This window comes from Anopheles maculipalpis, chromosome 2RL, assembly GCF_943734695.1.
Source record: "Anopheles maculipalpis chromosome 2RL, idAnoMacuDA_375_x, whole genome shotgun sequence".
NCBI classification, from domain to species: domain Eukaryota; kingdom Metazoa; phylum Arthropoda; class Insecta; order Diptera; family Culicidae; genus Anopheles; species Anopheles maculipalpis.
The window spans coordinates 61,394,783-61,411,767 of NC_064871.1; the positions used below are offsets into that span (position 1 = coordinate 61,394,783).

The 16,985-nt window shown below is 40.3% G+C and overlaps 4 protein-coding genes across 5 annotated transcripts; 1 reads left to right on the forward strand and 3 right to left on the reverse strand.

Annotated features, from left to right (window-relative positions):
* Positions 1-2,552: 2,552 nt before the first annotated feature.
* Positions 2,553-5,597, reverse strand: LOC126558425 (endophilin-B1). 2 transcript variants are annotated; one of them, XM_050214439.1, is made up of 7 exons: positions 5,513-5,597; positions 4,992-5,425; positions 4,840-4,903; positions 4,549-4,584; positions 4,105-4,295; positions 3,396-3,667; positions 2,553-2,663 (listed from the first exon to the last, which is right to left on the reverse strand). In XM_050214439.1, the coding sequence occupies exons 1-6, from the start codon at positions 5,588-5,590 to the stop codon at positions 3,403-3,405; spliced, it is 1,068 nt and encodes a 355-aa protein (XP_050070396.1). In that variant the 5' UTR covers positions 5,591-5,597; the 3' UTR covers positions 2,553-2,663; positions 3,396-3,402. The 2 variants fall into 2 exon arrangements, with proteins under 2 accessions (XP_050070396.1, XP_050070397.1); XM_050214440.1 differs by lacking the exon at positions 4,549-4,584.
* Positions 5,598-6,516: 919 nt separating this feature from the next.
* Positions 6,517-7,776, reverse strand: LOC126558162 (kelch-like protein 20). Its single transcript, XM_050214126.1, has one exon. It carries the CDS (start codon positions 7,756-7,758, stop codon positions 6,517-6,519), a length of 1,242 nt encoding a protein of 413 aa, XP_050070083.1. The 5' UTR covers positions 7,759-7,776.
* A 4,691-nt stretch (positions 7,777-12,467) lies between these two features.
* On the forward strand, positions 12,468-13,900 carry LOC126558188 (uncharacterized). Its single transcript, XM_050214154.1, has 3 exons — positions 12,468-13,237; positions 13,314-13,563; positions 13,671-13,900. Exons 1-3 carry the CDS (start codon positions 12,468-12,470, stop codon positions 13,890-13,892), a joined length of 1,242 nt encoding a protein of 413 aa, XP_050070111.1. The 3' UTR covers positions 13,893-13,900.
* On the reverse strand, positions 13,897-15,812 carry LOC126567332 (SET domain-containing protein SmydA-8-like). Its single transcript, XM_050223560.1, has 6 exons — positions 15,664-15,812; positions 15,028-15,583; positions 14,783-14,934; positions 14,605-14,699; positions 14,207-14,529; positions 13,897-14,118 (listed from the first exon to the last, which is right to left on the reverse strand). Exons 1-6 carry the CDS (start codon positions 15,810-15,812, stop codon positions 13,897-13,899), a joined length of 1,497 nt encoding a protein of 498 aa, XP_050079517.1.
* Positions 15,813-16,985: the final 1,173 nt, after the last annotated feature.

The following is a 16,985-nucleotide window of genomic DNA, read 5'->3' on the forward strand; positions in this document are numbered from 1 at the left end:
CTGGAGGTGGAAATAGAGGTGAAGAGCGTTGTGCGATGTGTGAAAATATGTAAGAACTATTGTTGTGCTGTTTTGGCATATCGGTACGTCTTGATGTTAGATGTGCTTTCCAATAAATGGTTCTTACCGAAAATATGTTGTGAAGTGGTGTGTAATATTTGTTTTGTTCTGTATGCATTAAGTAATGTGATGGTTTCCACTGCATCCGAAAGGTAGTGATGTTACTATGGATGATCAGAACATGGTTGCTAAAGAGATAGCGTTCAACCTGCTATGGATATCTATGTAGTCGATATAAACAGTTCCTTCTCTGTATGCGGAGCTATGAGTAAAAAAAAGCTTTGAGCTATGAGTAAAAGAAATTAAAACATTTTGAATACATAACACTTCCCTTTTATTGTCGCAAAGGAACTTGCCGGCAAAAAAAAAGAATTCCTCTCTGCACGGAAAAGTGCGTATGACAACATAATTTTCCAAGTTCATAACGACAATTCATTCTTTTTAAATTGAAAGACTTAAGGAGGAGCGGTTCGGTGGTCTAGGCAACGGCGGCGCCGGTCTTCAAACGGCATGACCGGGGTTCAAATCCCATCCGGGCTGTCCCCACGTAGTGAGGACTGACTAACCAACTACGTGATATCGGCATTCTAGAAAGCAATTTCGATGGCCGGCATGACTGGCCATCGAAATGGCTTTAGAGGTCTTTAAGCCAAGAAGATGGATTATTATTCCTTAAAGAAAGATGGGAATCCCCTTAGAACAAAGAGGTCTAGATTTTAAAAGACGAAAAGAGCTTTTTTAACAAAAATCCTTCAAGTTGAAGTCAAAATGAGTTGACTTGTATCATTTTTTTTGTCATGCAACACTGAAGATTGAAATTATTATTTATCGCTCGCTTTATTTAAACGAACCACATTATGCATAACTTGCTTTATTGTTCAATTAGTAACTTTGCAATGTTTTTTTATGTGTTATGTGTGTGTGTGTGTGTGTTGTTAAGCAGTATTCGCATCACCACCTTCAAACACGCGTAAATATACCTATTTTGTCAACAATAATATCAATCGCGAAATTGACTTTATCCATAACCTATAGTTTTCTTTATTGTGTGTAAAGCGCATTCCGATCTTCCTTCGCCCTAAACTTGTGTGCCGTTTCCTCTTGCCGCACGTAACGTCTTTTTCTGCTCTAACAATCTAACGCGGCGAAGGATCTGTCTGACACAATACCGTCTTTTTCTCTCGGATCTCTTACACCCTTAGCATTGTATTTTACCATCATTAGCAACAATTGTTATTTAAATTAGCTTCTGCTATAAAGTTTAGTGAGTAATTTGAGTTCGTGAAGTGAGACTATACGTACAACGGGTATCGTTGGTAAAAGGTGGAAGAAATAGAGGCTTTTGTGTGCTAATAAGAGTATTTTTGTTTTAGATTCCAAACGATGCACAATGCTTTGTTTGATAAATTTGTTTCGTTGAATGTTTTTAACGTTTCGCTCGCAACAACGGTGTGTAATTTGTAGCATTTGTATTCAATTTAAAGTTTAATTTTTGACTCTAGGTGAACACTTTTGAATCCATCTTTTGTTCGGGATCCAAATTAACTAGGAAAAGCGTCTTCGGTCAAACAATTATCCTTGCTTTGGTTAAACTGTTGAGAAACTTGTGTATTTTTATCGGGTGCAATGTAATTGTCTCCTAATAATTGACCACACGTACTTGGTTCGAACACACAAACGCACACGCACACTCTTAAATGGATCGATTAAATATAAAGGAAGCTTAGGGCAGCAAAGCAACTGAGCATTATTAGTAAGTAGAAAGTACTCCAAGAGCGTCCGTCCCGTTCCATATATGCAGTTTTGTTGTTCCGAAGATTCGTTGATGAGTTAAAGAAACTTGTTGGACATAGCGTAAATACATGGAGCTAGCGTATATGTATGGAGATTGATGTACGAATTTTAATGCTATACCAGATTCTCTACACGCAACATGAACATAACACAACTAACAGTGGAAATTAATCTGCCGAATAAGGAGTACGAACAAATCAATCATTTTTTTACTTCTTACGTATATCACCCAACCTACAACTTCCGAGAAATTCATGTTTGGGATTAATCGTAACTCAGTGTCATTGGTAAAACCTGTGGCAAGAGAACAATTATTAACCTATACAATAAACTAACAAACAAGGCATTGTGACGCTTGCCCGCGCCTTAAGACAAAAGATTATCAACCCTTCAAAACTTCGTGGCAATTGTTAATGCAATTACAGTGACTATTTAATCGTCGTCTAACATCTCTAGGAAAGCTGCCGGCACAAGTCCCTTCAGTAGCCCCTGCTTTCCATTCAGATAATCAGCGTTGGGTGGGTTACACTCGCAAACAAATATTACCTGAAAAAAGAAAGAAAGATAAGTAGAAAAGCTCAAAATTATTTTCCGGGGCAGAGGAAGCAGCAACATACAACAGCCTTATACTTGCCTCGTTCGATGTAAGATTCAGTTCGGTGCCGTCTTTAGCGTCATATGAGCAGAGTACACGAGCACGCCGGTATCCACCAGAATTAGCGCCCAACTCAATGTTGTTTACCCTCCCGGCAAGTGCATCATCCTCCTCGTAACCAGACACCGGAACGTACGGCTGCGGGCCACCAAGACTAAACACCGTACACAAATCAGGCGTGATTTTTTTTTTTTTTTTTTTGTACATCAGTCAAAGCCGCCAACACAAAACCGTCCCGCCAAAGCATGTTTTCGCACGGTAAGAGAAAAAACAGATACAGAGATACACAGTGATATAGAAGGACATAAGACAGCTACACAAACAACCACTAACAGATAACATAAAAAGGCATTTAATTTTAAAACTATACGCCACAAAATCGCTTTGCGAGCTGGCATATTATCTAATAAAAAGGAGCGCATCATTGCTGAAAAAAAAAAAAAAACAAGTAAAATAATACACCAACTTTACAAGATTTTTGTTGTTGTAAGTGTGCAATACGACTTAAGCCCCTATTTCTTTACATTACTGGAATCTTATAGCTTTTGTTGTAATAATAAGGATAAGGTTGTAATAATAAGGATAATAAATTCTCACACCATTGTGCCACGACGTTCTAGCTAAGCTCGCTAATACAATTCGTATGTACATAATGCGTCGGAATAATTGAACATGAAACTATCCACATCACAGTAAGTATAGCTGCTAAAGATAAAGAAGACGCTTCATGTTGGCATGCTAATAAATGTTAAAGATCAAAGTACGCCACAGCAATTGTGAGAGGAATGTACGTTAAATAGGAAACGAAAAATTGCAATAGTGTCGAAAATAAGAGAGCAATGAGATAGGTGTGAGAGACAGAGAGGAAAGTAAAATAATTACGTACAAGAAACTTAAAGCACGGATATGTCATTCGGATCACTGTCGGCAACAAGGGCCGCTATGACACTGTCATCCACGATAGGGAAGGTTTCGGGCGTTATGCTAAGGGGCGACTTCCCGCCGGATGATGCCGCCAGGGCGGCGGGATGCAACGTTATTGTCTGTTGGTAGTGTTGTGAGCTGTCTTGTGTTTGGAATTTGCTTAAGTAGGGCGGTCCACACGTTAGATCAACATCCTCACTGTTTACTCTTAATCGTGGCGTTGGAGGACGCATGCTAGGACGGTCGGAAAGAGCATTTTTTTTGTGGTGGATATTTTGAAATAAGGCATAACATTTTTTATACAATTTTTGTTTTAGACCCGAAATAATGGTGCAACGATAGACGAAGAGAAAAATAACAAGATAAAGAGAAAGAAAAAAGATAGAGATAATAGTAAGATAGACAACATCAACAACTAAGATTGCATAGTGGTGACGGACACATGTGTGTGTGTGCGCGCGCACAGGGTCTTTAACAAACATTCAAACATTTAACAGCTGACGGAACATAGCAAAGTATAGAAAAGGAACAAAAATACGACTATTCCACAATCAACACGCGGGGTTTTTTTTTCTTCAGCCAACCGATTATTAACCGTCTCACACATCGATGATGTGTGCTGTTAATACTACACTGCTAACTGTGTGTGTGTGTTCGAGGGGTCAACATACCTGACTAGCTCCCGCTGCAGGTCGGACATGATTTTATTGCACTGGCCGTAATATCGCACCTGCGCCTCAACAAACGAGTGCAAATAGCGCAGGTGGGTAGCCTGAGTGGTGCTGATTCCTTCAAGCAGCAGCTTCGTTATTTCAGCCTGACGGTCAAACTCGGACTGTGCCACTCGTAGATCACGTTCGGCCTAAAATGAAAAGCAGTAGGTATAGTTTCGCTTCTTCACTCACTTATTCATTTTGATAAGAAAAAGTTATGTATGAATCATAACGGAAATAAAATCAGCAAACTAATGCACAACATAACACATAAAATATAATCATTCAGTAGAGAAAAAAACGTATGTGTATACAACTAAAAAGTAAATTATAAAAGCCCAATGCACTTTCTCTCCTATCTACTAGGCATGGCAGCACAAGGAGTCACTACAAGAACTGTACCTGTTCTAATGTCACTTCTGGCGATATTCCATCCTTCTGAACGTTTGAAGCGAATTGAAAAAACGTTAAATTAGTTCACGAAACACAGCAATACAATGGCGCGGGCATGGGATTGAAGTCCACCCTTTTCAAATTCCTGTCTATCGTGCTACTTTGCAAATTTTTTTCCAAATGGTACGATATGGAAGATTTGACTTTTTTTTTTTCAAGATAAAACAACACGTGCTCAAATTGTCACATATCATATCATATAGAATGAAACGTATTACATGTATAGCAAACTCTTCTTACCGCTTGCTGGCCAATCATGCTGCGCGCTTTGCGGACCCGATTTTTGCATGCGTCCAAATCCAAGCTGGAAAATAATTATATAAGTATTGTATATTGATACTAGTCCATTTTAAACATTACTTTGAAGCCGACCCGATATTCTCTGCCCTTACCGTTTACTCTCCAGTACGCCCTTCTCTTTGGTGATGGTTTTCATTTCACCTTCTAAGAATTTTTTCAACGGCTGAATGTAATACATTCCAGCAGAACCGATGAAATCACGTTCGCACGACCCGAGCTTCTGTTCTGCCTGGCCAACCTTGATCAATGCACTGCCGTACGGACCATCCTGTCCAAACTCACCGCCACCCTCGATCATATCCAGCCCCAGATACTCCAGGTTGCTCAAACGTTTGGGTTTTTGTTTTTCGATCTTTTCAAATATGAAGTCTTCCATTCGATTGGCCGGATTCGGTATGAGCGCTGCCTCCGTATCACGCATAATCTTTTCCGTCCACAGTTTCGCTGAATCGGAACGTTCGCTCAGATGCTCGAAGCGGGCATCCATCTCCGTTTTCTCCGACGTGCCAAGCTTCTCTTCGGTTAGCTACGATCGTAGCGAAATGGGTACAGAATTAAATGCAGCTTTTATGAATGGCTTCTGCAACAGCCCAACGTTGCATGACATTCTTACCTGTACTACTCGCGACAGCGTAGAACCAGCACCTTTTACAAACTTCTTCACATCAAATTCCGGCATTTTGATATTCATCTTCGGACCAGGGAGGACTCACGCGTTTTAGGTGCGTGTGTGTTTGTTTGTGTTACACTGCCAATAAGTGATGCCAATTACTAATGAATTAAATGATGATAGACAATATACTATCCGTAGCGATCACTAAACACTCTTCGAGCCCGACGGCATTTACTTGTTTTTATGCCAAGCACAGAACGGTAACAGAAGTGTGTAGTTCGATTTTTCTTTGTTATTTTGCAATGAAAAGTTGTGACATTTGTTATTGATTTTATCAAGATATTTAAATAAAAGATAGCGACCTCCATAGTGGTGGGAAAAATTGAAGAGGAGGCTCTGGGTGAAGCCTCGTCTACACCGTTTCTAACTACCACAGATGATTGCTCGACTGTGATGGGTGACGCGACGCGATTTAACAAAGTTGATCTTCACTTTACACTTACCAGATGTTATTCTTTTCCTTAATAATTTTTTCCATTGAAAATGTAGGTCATATCACAGTAGCTTCATAGCTTCAAGTTTTATTTAATAAGATTCGTTCTGACCATGCTTTTCGCAATCGCACACCATTGTGCAGCAAACTACACTGTATACACCTTGTACAGTATACATTCATCGATGACAGCTGTTTGTTTACATAGAAGTTGGTGTGAAATTATCAAAAGTGGCGCAAAATGCACAGACAATCGTGGAAAGAGTGTTTACATTCGTATCTTCTCGTCTTATTTCTCTTCTTTCGCTGATTTTGTGAGTATTTTATTGAAATTTATTTCTAATAAGTTCATGATCGTGTTTCACTGTATTCTTTAAAACATACGGCACATGAAAACAAACATAAAGGGTGTAGCAGCTGGGCGAAGAATTTGACGCTCAGTTCATTTCATAGATTGTAGAGATTTTATTTTTCGTAGCTACTTACTTCGTAGCTCAGTACTTTAAGTAAATCACTTGTAAAGATCGCAAACTATTCCGTTTAGTATACTGCCCGAGTTTTGCAGATAAACGTTTTCACTAAAGTTCACCAGCAACTGCTTGGATTTGCCATAGGCGGAAAGGATGGAGCGGGGGTACTCGTACCCTAAGCTGTTAGCATCCCATTTCAGCCGAACCATGTACATAACGTCGGGAAAGAAGACAATTTGTTCGGTCAAGTTCAGCTGTAAGCTATCGTTGAACGCTACATCACAGATAAGGTGCTCCTTCTGATAGATCTTCTGGCGATCATTGCTGTGTTTGGCGGAAATTTCCACCATCAGCTTTTCCGTGTACGTTTCTTGCCGTACATCGGTTACCTTCAGCTGCGGCAGAAGCCGGCTATTGATGTTAATCGATTTGATCACTATAAATCGATTGGTGCTAATGTGCGTCTCAAAGTCCATCTCGTCGCCAATGATCAACGGGCGTACTGCTTTGTAATGAATGCGCTGTACCGGTATCCAGCCCGATTTGTCGCCCGCGATGGGAGTAAAGTTGGTAAAGCTACAGCCAACGATCGTGTCCTTCAGTATGTCCGGTAGCTCAATATCTTGCAGCACGGTTTTCATGCTGTCTCGGTTGATCTCGAGTCGATTTTGCTCGCATTCCGTAATGCACCAGGCCCGTATCATACAGATAATGTTGTCCTTCACCTCGAAGTTATCCTCCAGTATGAGATCGACACAGTTTTTCGACAGGTGATGATTTCTCTCCAGTATGATGTTGCTCAAGCTCATCCCAGACGAGAAGAAGTGCTTCAGCACGCACATGCACGAGTATATAATATCGTCCAAGTTCATCCGATACGCTATGTCGAGTATTTTCAGCACGTTGTTCGGTTTAATATTTTTGCCAAAATAGCTAACACACTTTTCATGCAAACTATCAATCATATACTTTTCCGCACAGTAGTACAATTCAAGCAGCTCTTCAATGTTGTGCACACTTTCGAAATCGATCGTTCCGACATAGATGTAGTCGAGCATACGCTCAAACACCCGGGATTTTATGTCTGCTATTTTGACCGTTTGTTTCTCGGCAAGCGCTCCGTAAAACATTGCTTCGAAAACTGGGCTGGCTGCCGACAGGATCAGCTTGTGACCATGGTAAATGTCTTCGCCTACCCGGAACGAGCAATCGACAAGATGTTTCTTCTTACGCCATTCGTTGAACCGTTGATCAAAATCAGATGGTTGTGACTCTTTCGCCATGTTTTCTGTAGTCGCTGCAACCTGCAGAAAAACAAGATAAGGAAAAAGATTAGCATCAAACAAATGTATGGCGAGCGTAGTATCAGACCAGTTTTGATAAGATCATCGTACGACAGGTTGTTGATTTATGCTTTCGACTGTTAATAATTTGCTCAAATTATTAGTAAGGACATGGATTATGTTGCCAAACCAGGAGGTTTGGAATGCAGGATTTGCTATCGAGTAATTGCATGATCCTTAGAATCCAAAGGGGCAGTAAAATTGAAGTATCTCGAAATCTCTGCCACACGACCATTATGGACCAAGGGATAGGAACAGATTAGACAATATTGATTGCTTACGACCCTTGAACGAAATGAGTAAAAACACTTGATCAGAAGTACCATTAAGTGTTATATTGTTGCTTATAAATCCGTCTTTATGCTATTCGCGATAAAAACCCAATTTTTAAGCTTGTGTAATTTTACCACCAGCTATAAAAGGGGTGTAGAAAATCTAAACGCTCATGAATCGTGGACCTCATCTGAACCGGCGCCTACCATAGCAAGAAGCACTGGTTATCGGACTTCTTAATCTAGTATCCCATTACATGGTCAGTTGTAGTGCGAAGAAGAGATGATAGAAAATATAAGGTTCGCCCGTTGATATGTGGAAAAAAGGAGAGGAAAATGTAAATACAAATACAAAATTATATCATTTTACCGCACACAAGCCCCGTGTGGCGTCAGGTCATTGTCCAAGCAAGTTACATTTTTTCTACGTTCTTCAACAGAACAAGATCAGGTTTCATCGGTCAGTAGCAGCAGCAACTGTTCGAACTGCCGTGCCTCCCAAGCACGCGACCACTCCGAGAGGGTTGATACAGTTTTTTTTGTTCGTTTTGTATGTACATAAACTCATCACCATTCCACCCGGCAGCAGTAGGGGGCAGCATGTGGCACGCACACTTAATAATAACTGTCTGCAGCCACCCGTTCGGAGTTATGTATTCTCAATCACAAAACGCGAATGCTGCTCGCTGGCCTGGATGGAAGCCTCGGCATAACCTTGCCTTGATACTCCGCAACAAGCCAACACACAGACAAACCGTGTAGCAGCAGCAGCAGCAGCAGCACGTTCACGCAATAATGAACGAAGCAAACGAACGAAACCTGTACAACTTGAACTTGAACTCCATTCCATGATCCATCCAAGTTAGCGCTGCCTGCTGCTGCTGCTGCTGCTACTTCTTCCATCTTGCGACTTCAGCTGGTTTGTTCGTTATTCACAGACAGCCGAAAGGATGCTGTGTTGGTTCAATTTTGGTTCCTAACTTTTGCTTCAATTCGTGTACTGCTGCTTACCTGTTGAGATAACATTTTTTCAGGAAGAACGTCGGTTCACTTTTTTCACTAGAACGTTGTCGCTAAAGTATTTACTGCAAGAACAGTAGCTGGCAGATTTGGGAAACCGATGAATAATTGTTCATAAGCTGTGGATGACCTTACACATAGAATAACCATAGTAACAACGCGTTTATTATGTAATTTTTGTACGTTCCAATGCCTTCAAACACGCTTCCCTTTTGCCACCGTGGTCGCAGCAGGTATTTTCATTACTGTACGTCATCCACAGCTAATTTTTCGATCACAAACAATCGATGCAAACACCGCTTTTTTAAAGCATAACCAATTCCTGATGAGCCATACAGTCACTGCCACAGCACTTGGTAAATCAAGGGTGTCCTCGCGAATACTTCTCGAAGATTACGCTCATCCAAAAATGATACTGTTTGAGCTTCGCTTTAGCCAACGTATGTTGCTGACGGCACGCGTTCTGACACCACGAATTAACTGGGTTTATTTTTCGGTTTATTTCACAATTTACCTACAAATGGGACACCCAGCGAAGGATTAAACACACAGGACTGACACAACAACCTACGAGGCAACACAGCAGGGGCTGGGATTCACTTGCATCGATTGAATGTTTTCTACTGCTGCTTGTGCTGTTTGCACCGCGCTGACGACGCAAATACGACGTCGGCGCACACTGCTGTTGGGCTCCGTTGTCGGGGCAGAAAACAGAAATAATTCTACAGCGTGCGTTAGAATCGTCCGGTGTGTTTGTGAGATCAACGATGACTTGATAGAACGAAATCAAGCGCGTCCCTAACTACGCACACTCACGAGGCACGTGGATGCACCCATACATCTAGCTCTGCCCCATGGCTTCGGCTGAACTCCAGTTGTTAAGAAAATTTACTCAAATCAGTCTAAAAAGAATAAATTATCTCACCTCTTTGTCCCATTTAGCATCAGCATTAATGTAAAGCGCGAATTGTTTTGCCTTTAGTGTTTGGTTGTTGTGTTTAACGTACAAAACACTGATTTGTTGCTACTACTTGTGCACTTCACACAACTACAACTACCTGATGTTTACATTTTTGTTGACCTACAAGCGACAAGGTGTTGAGAAGTGTGGAAATTCAAACCTTTTTTTCCCGCCGACGACGGTTGCTGTACACATCTCTAGTGCACTGCCTGAATCAGTTTTTCATACTGAAATTAAGTACGTTGGTGTGAGGGAAATAATCATACATATGGGTGGGATTTTCCCAATCAAATAGTACACTCCCTCAACATAGTATGAGATGCATTGGAACGATATCGTTATCAGCTGTTCTGTTCGGATAGCTCTCTATATGTGTGTTCGTGTGTTGTAGCGTATCATAGAACAAAGTAAACATTTGAAAAAGAAACAATGTGCGCACTCTATCAAAATTACATACAACGTGTTTGACATGAAAATTATTAAAAGTTTAAAATCGGCTCGTTACATTGAGGATTAATTAAAATTTCAACAGTTCTGGGTATTAATCCAAATCACATTTACATATAAAGTCAACAAAACCTAAAATAGTTAGTCCAAATATCTGAGTCCTTAAGTAACTAAAGTAAGTAAATTATACGTTGAGCAATAGTGGCTTATTTACTGTCCCTGGAATACATCTTCCTGCTCAAGACTATTTGAGGTACGATCTGTGATCTATTGTCCTTATCATCATTCCTTAAGCAATTCCTATTTCATCACACTTGTACATTCCATTGCGATCCAAATAGATATTGCCATAATGGTAATAGTAATTTTAACAAACTACTGAGTTAAATTTTTGAGCGAAGATTTTTGAAGTGTTCGAGAGAACAGGGCGTTTGGATTTTGATGTGAAAGCAGCACCAGTCACCTGAACCGTTCTCCCATAAAGAGGACTGACAATCCAATTAAGTGGTATCTAGAAGTCTAGTAAGCCATTTGATTGGCAGCGTAACCTAGTAGTTCATTGAGTCAAGTAGAAGTATTGTGTATTTGTTCTTATTATTATACATAAACCAAAAATATTTAACTACAGCAAAAATATTAAGGAGATAATAAAAAATACATGGTCCATTGCAAAAATGTCAACTTATTAATATCTTTTTCAACACAGCTTCACATTTAATTTAATTTATTTATTAATTGTTTTAAATTAAATTTAATAATATAATTATAATTTATTTCTTGTTTCGACAAGATGACGGCCGTAAGGTCAACATCGCAAGTGTTGACTAATTACAAATTTCACAAGGCATTTCGGGACCACTGATTGTGTAAAATTCATCTGAAAAACACATTTTAAAATCATAATCCATAGAGAAACCATAAAAAATTAGTGTGGGAAGTCAAAAATGTATGGAAAAGCGTAATTAAAAAACTCGGTACGAAGTCAACAATATATGGAAAAGCGTAAAAAATCTCGGGAAGAGTCCAAAAATATTTCAGTCACGATCAATAAAGTACGGAAAAAAAATCCTCGTGATATCCTCCTAGTCCTCTAGTTCGATGGAGAATGTGCAACTTGTACCAACTAATGCTACGCTATAATTTATAGCTTCATTGCGTGGATCAGGTGTGCCATAACAATAGAGCTATCACTGATTCCTCAATTAACTTTGGACCAAAAGCGAAAGGATTCAGAACACCAATGATAAGCGATCGCGATCGGATCGATCGATAATTGACTGCATGGATTGGTTCAGGCGAGATGCAGATATAATTGTATTTCGAACAACATAATTGTAGAATCATTTAGAGGATTTTTTAAATGAATAGTGGAGTAGTGCAAGCGCTTTATAGAATTCTAAAATTCTATAAAGCGTGCATCTTCCATTGTCTCCTTGGTTAAAAATTATTTAAATTATTGCTTCTATAACTTTAACTGTTTGGTTTCAAAATTCTGCAGTTGTTTGGCAAATTTCTCCTCAGTGCTAATTCTAAATTCCATTAATTCCATTCCATTATATGACTGCGAATTATATGTCCGCAATGGGCTTGCAATGCTCCATTATCCATTAAAAACATTCTTTGACCCTTTACAATTCCACCTACAATTGCATTAAATGTAGGACTTGACAAATGTTAAAAGTTGGAGGTTAGCTACTTTTGGAAAATCTTAATGCAAACTACGCAATACTCCATTATCCATTTAAAACATTCCTCGACCCTTTAAAATTCCGGCTACAATTGCATTAAATGTTTAAATACCCAAGAAACATAAGTCACCGCACTTCGCCCTAGCACATTACGATATTAGTTTAAATAAAACGGTTTAAACTATCGTATGAATATCAAAATACTGAAGGAAATTTTTTATTTCTATTGTCCAGGAGTCCTTTTCCGGCTACAAATAAGGCATGGGATCCGCTACCACTCTCTACTATGTACTACTATTTATAGTCATTGTTCTTCAACGCTTCCCAAAAGACAACATTTCAACCAGCCGACCATTGAAATCTGTTTGTGATCATGATAGTCACGTACTGTGTCCTGAATGTTTCCCATCCCCGCCTAAATGTGATGAATTCGAACAACTATTTATGCTCCACGAAGGCAGCCTTTTCAATCAAATCAACGCTGTTCTCAACGCACACACGACTAGAATAGGTGCGTTTCGAGGATCGGAATATCTGGCTGTACTCAAACACCTGAATCGTGATAAAACAATGAAAAAGCTACTAGAACAATTTTGTGATTCTTACCCGCAACCAAGAAAAGGTAAATGTACATGGACACGACATGGTAGCACAGAGGAAGCGACACATTTCATCCAACAGTCGATACTCGACGCCACAAGGATCGAGGGATGTATTTTTTGCGCAACCAGTAGCAGTGGCCAAACATTGCAACGTTTTTTAGCCTTATTTAAGCCAACCGATAGTGCATTGTGGAATCTACTAGCTGTCCGTACCAATGTGGAGCCACTCCTGCTCAAACTGTTCGCCACGCATGGTACGTCCTTATACGTTCCCAAACTATTAGCCACGGTCGGATTTTCCATCGTAGAAAGCTACGAAGGACAAACGCTTGAGCACTACTATGAGCATCCGCTAGCGATCCGCATGATGATTGCTTCTAAACTGATAAAAGCGGCATTCGCCTTTACCGAAGGCATACACGGATTTCGGTAAGTAAATTAACTATCCAAAGTATTTTCATTCAGCATTGCAGTATACTTTGTTTGACACCACTATCGATCCTAGCTTCTACCTCACTGATATCAATCCGGACAACGTGGTAGTTAAGGTGGAAAACGACAGCAGGAACGTTCTTGTATCCATCGTTGATCTGGATAATGTCATCATTTTGGACAGTCTGGCTAATACATTTTCTACCGATGATGGTGAAAACCACGTGCATGGGAAAATCGAATGTAACGGCTGTTTTGCCTATGTTCAGGAAGATGTATGCCGCTATCGAAACAGCGATTTGAATCTCTTTGCAACGTGTCAGGTGCGTGTTTTGTACAATGTGTCGGAGGGCTGAGTATTAAATGCGTTTTGAAGCATACGTTGCAATCCTGTTTCATTATTTAATGTCGCTTTTTTTCGCTATTTTAGCTACTTTTGGAAAATCTTAATGGAAACTACGCTGCGGGACTACTTCATAACGATCATAGCAAAGATTTAGATCCTTCAATGGCTCATCCTAACGATGCACCGCTAATTCTGCACAACCTGCTCGAAGAGTGTGTCCATTGTCAGCCACCAAATTGTCGCAACAGATCGCTCATATTGCACGATATGCTAGCAATCATAGATCAGACGATAGCGCAATCATAAAATGCTATTTCTTACTCTTGCCTGTATTACTATTGCGCTTCCCACGAAACTGACGATCGGTGCGTTCGTCTTCTTCCATGGCCTGCACTTTTTGTATATATTCGCGCAATTCTTTCAATTCGCACATCGCTTTCTTGGTAAGATGACCTTCCGGTGTGGTTGGGTGCTCGAACACTAGCATACCGATAGCTTCTTTTAAGGCACCTTCGGCCAACTGTAATCGTTCCTGTAATAGAACGAAAGGAGAGATATTTAGAGACTTAACTCCACAGTTTGTTAACATAGTAGAGTAAAAAATGCAGATGTATCAGTACCAGTAACTCAGGAGTCTTAATCTCTCCCGTTTCATGGTTACGACGTGATAAATCAACTAGAGCAGTATGATATTCATACAGTGCGATACCGGTAAGCCGCGATATTCCCGGATCCAGCACGCGTAATATCTGCAGCATCTCTTCGCACAGCTCCAGTTTGCGCTTTAACGCTTGGCGAGGCACGTTTTGTAAATCGTACGACATGCACATACTGCGAAGCTCTCCGGCAAGACTTTGCTTTGCTTCCAGCACAAGCGAATGGTGCGGATTGAGTGTTTTCGAATGTTTCCCTATTACCTTCTCCAAGTTGCGTATGTCAAGTGCTGAAATGGTAGGTAATCAGTTGATGACATAGTTTAAAACGTTACATTAATGAACCCATTTCCACCGGTACTTACCACAACTTGCAACATCCTCCCGCGCATCGCACATCACTTCATTCACATACTCTCTTGGCAGTTGATGTCCGCATGAGTTGCATTCCCATTTCGGTCTACTTGTGGTAAAGTTTGCAAGCGGGAAAGGCAAATTTGTGTAGATCAAGAATGTTTTTAGGTAGCATATGAACATACTCACTTTTGGGGATGAAAAACACAAAGCCCATCAGCACAGCCTGTGCACTTAAGCGAGCTTAAATGTGTACCTAGCTCAGTGGGATCTCTGCAACGAGCACAGGTGCAGATGAAATATTTTCCCTTCCGCAGATGCGTCTGTCTTTCGAATGTACTCTGCAGAGGATGGCCGAAGTCATGTGCAAAGGAAGAAGCAATATTATGTTCTACACCGCTAACACTAACCACAGCTACAATAGAGCTACTTACGAACAGCACACGAGTGTAGTTGTAGTACAACAATTCACCTGCTTGAATAGCAACAGATGCATAGAGTCGAAGCTTAGACATACCGTCGACGGCAATCAGCGTGTTCGTTTGGCAGTTGTGTGTCATGAGAGACGTGCGAGGATAGAGTCCACGTGCCAAATTGTTCATCTGCACCCCCTGGCTGTCCATATTTCCTCGGATCTCAAAGGTATTCACGTCCAGTATGCCGCAGATACGCTGCACAAGCTCCGCCGTAACAACCAGATCATCGATCTGCTGGAAAGCTTCCTCGCAAAGCATTGGCTCCACAACGTACTGTTCGTGAATAAGCCAGATTTCTGTCCCTCTGCGGCTGTCGCAGTGCGATTCCATAGCCATCAACTCTTCGTACTTGTTTCGATCACTCCGATACAGCAAAAGGCAACGTATGGGCGTGATGATGTTGAAGTGATCGAAGAGAAAATTCTTACTCAAATTCGTAGCATGCTCGTAGAAATCACACTCCACTGCATCGTGCCGCGAACAGTCACGACAAAGTGGTGCTCTAAGACATTTTCTGAATAACACAAACAGAGAAACAAGATGAAAAATGTAGGTTAATTAAACGTAGCTTATCGTAACTAAAAGTGTACTTACTTGCACGTCTTGGATGCCGGCCGAAGACAACCCAGACAACTAATATCAGCATCCCAGTACGGTCCTACAACGACCGGGTCTTCCGCTAGTATCAGCTCACCAGCTTTAATGTCACGCTTGGCGACCAGAAATCTGCCATAAAATACCATTTGCTGCTTGATATTTGACCTTCTCCACTTTAACAGAATAGTAAATAATTACCTTCCTAACTGATCGGTTTTCCGTACTTCACATACGCTTTCAAAATTGTTAGCCATCTTCACTACAAGCCTATAGCTGCGTTAGAATGTTGTATTACACAAATCGATGTTTGCTAATGGGTGCAAACGATCATCTACTCGCACGTAGCGATCGCGATATTCACGTGCTGCGCATGTCGGGTGCTCCATGTCTATCTCCACCCAGTAGCTACAGCGGATATTTATAGCTGACAAAAGACGATGCCAAACTCGGGTCGATTTTGACAAGACGAAGAACGCATTAGAATTTTAATATTCTTCACAAGTTGCCGATTATTTTCACTAGACGAGTATGGAGAACGGGGTATAAAGTTTGTTATAAAAATATAAGTTATATCACATATGTGATATGAATAAATTGAACATAACCAAACTGTTGGAACAAGCAAATAAAATTTAGGTTTTCAAATATATTTTATTGTATTCTCTTTATCATTCCTACTTTCTGTGCTATGTCGCTCAATATTGCGCATTATCATATATACGCTAGTTTCTTTAAGATTCATTACAAAGTTGTGCAACAATCAACAAAAACGAGCTTTTGTGTTGTTGATTCATGTCGAAGGATTGCTAACAAAATGTTTTGTTGTTTTCTTTTTTGCTTCAGCAGTCAGTTAAACCATTATTTTTGCTACTGTGTTCAGACAAGTTGAAATTGTTATGTTTAAACAGGTCGAACTCAACTATTTTGAAGTGAATAAAAATATTTACATTGAAAAAAAAACCAGTAAATATTTGTTGTGGATTGATTTATTGTAGTTTTGAGTTTAGAGAACGGTGCTTTGTTATGTGGACTCTTTTCTCAGTTACTTATAGTTTAGTTTTAACCTTTCACGGGTGCAAGTTACGCGGTTCGCGGTTCTCTAATTCTACTCATTTCGTTGAGAATTTAATTGTTGCATTTGAATTTCGACACGAGTAAACCGAGCGCATCCTCGGCTCTTCTATTGCAAGGAACTTGGGTAACAAAGCGTAGAAAAGAAAGATCTACAACAATTGATATCAACCGCGGGAAATAACAGATATGGACAACTACTACACACCGTTTTTAAAGCACGCTAATGTCATAGAATTTAGCGTTTT

Coding starts and splice junctions, on each gene's coding strand:
- LOC126567332 (XM_050223560.1), bottom strand. CDS start 15,812: ATGGTATTTTATGGCAGATTTCTGGTCGCCAAGCGTGACATTAAAGCT. Junction 14,935..15,027: donor ACTACACTCGTGTGCTGTTC/GTAAGTAGCTCT, acceptor CATCCTCTGCAG/AGTACATTCGAAAGACAGAC. Junction 14,700..14,782: donor TGTGTTTTTCATCCCCAAAA/GTGAGTATGTTC, acceptor TACCACAAGTAG/ACCGAAATGGGAATGCAACT.
- LOC126558162 (XM_050214126.1), bottom strand. CDS start 7,758: ATGGCGAAAGAGTCACAACCATCTGATTTTGATCAACGGTTCAACGAA.
- LOC126558425 (XM_050214439.1), bottom strand. CDS start 5,590: ATGAATATCAAAATGCCGGAATTTGATGTGAAGAAGTTTGTAAAAGGT. Junction 4,904..4,991: donor GGCGTACTGGAGAGTAAACG/GTAAGGGCAGAG, acceptor ATTATTTTCCAG/CTTGGATTTGGACGCATGCA. Junction 3,668..4,104: donor CTGCAGCGGGAGCTAGTCAG/GTATGTTGACCC, acceptor CGACCGTCCTAG/CATGCGTCCTCCAACGCCAC.
- LOC126558188 (XM_050214154.1), top strand. CDS start 12,468: ATGGGATCCGCTACCACTCTCTACTATGTACTACTATTTATAGTCATT. Junction 13,238..13,313: donor GAAGGCATACACGGATTTCG/GTAAGTAAATTA, acceptor TATCGATCCTAG/CTTCTACCTCACTGATATCA. Junction 13,564..13,670: donor ATCTCTTTGCAACGTGTCAG/GTGCGTGTTTTG, acceptor TCGCTATTTTAG/CTACTTTTGGAAAATCTTAA.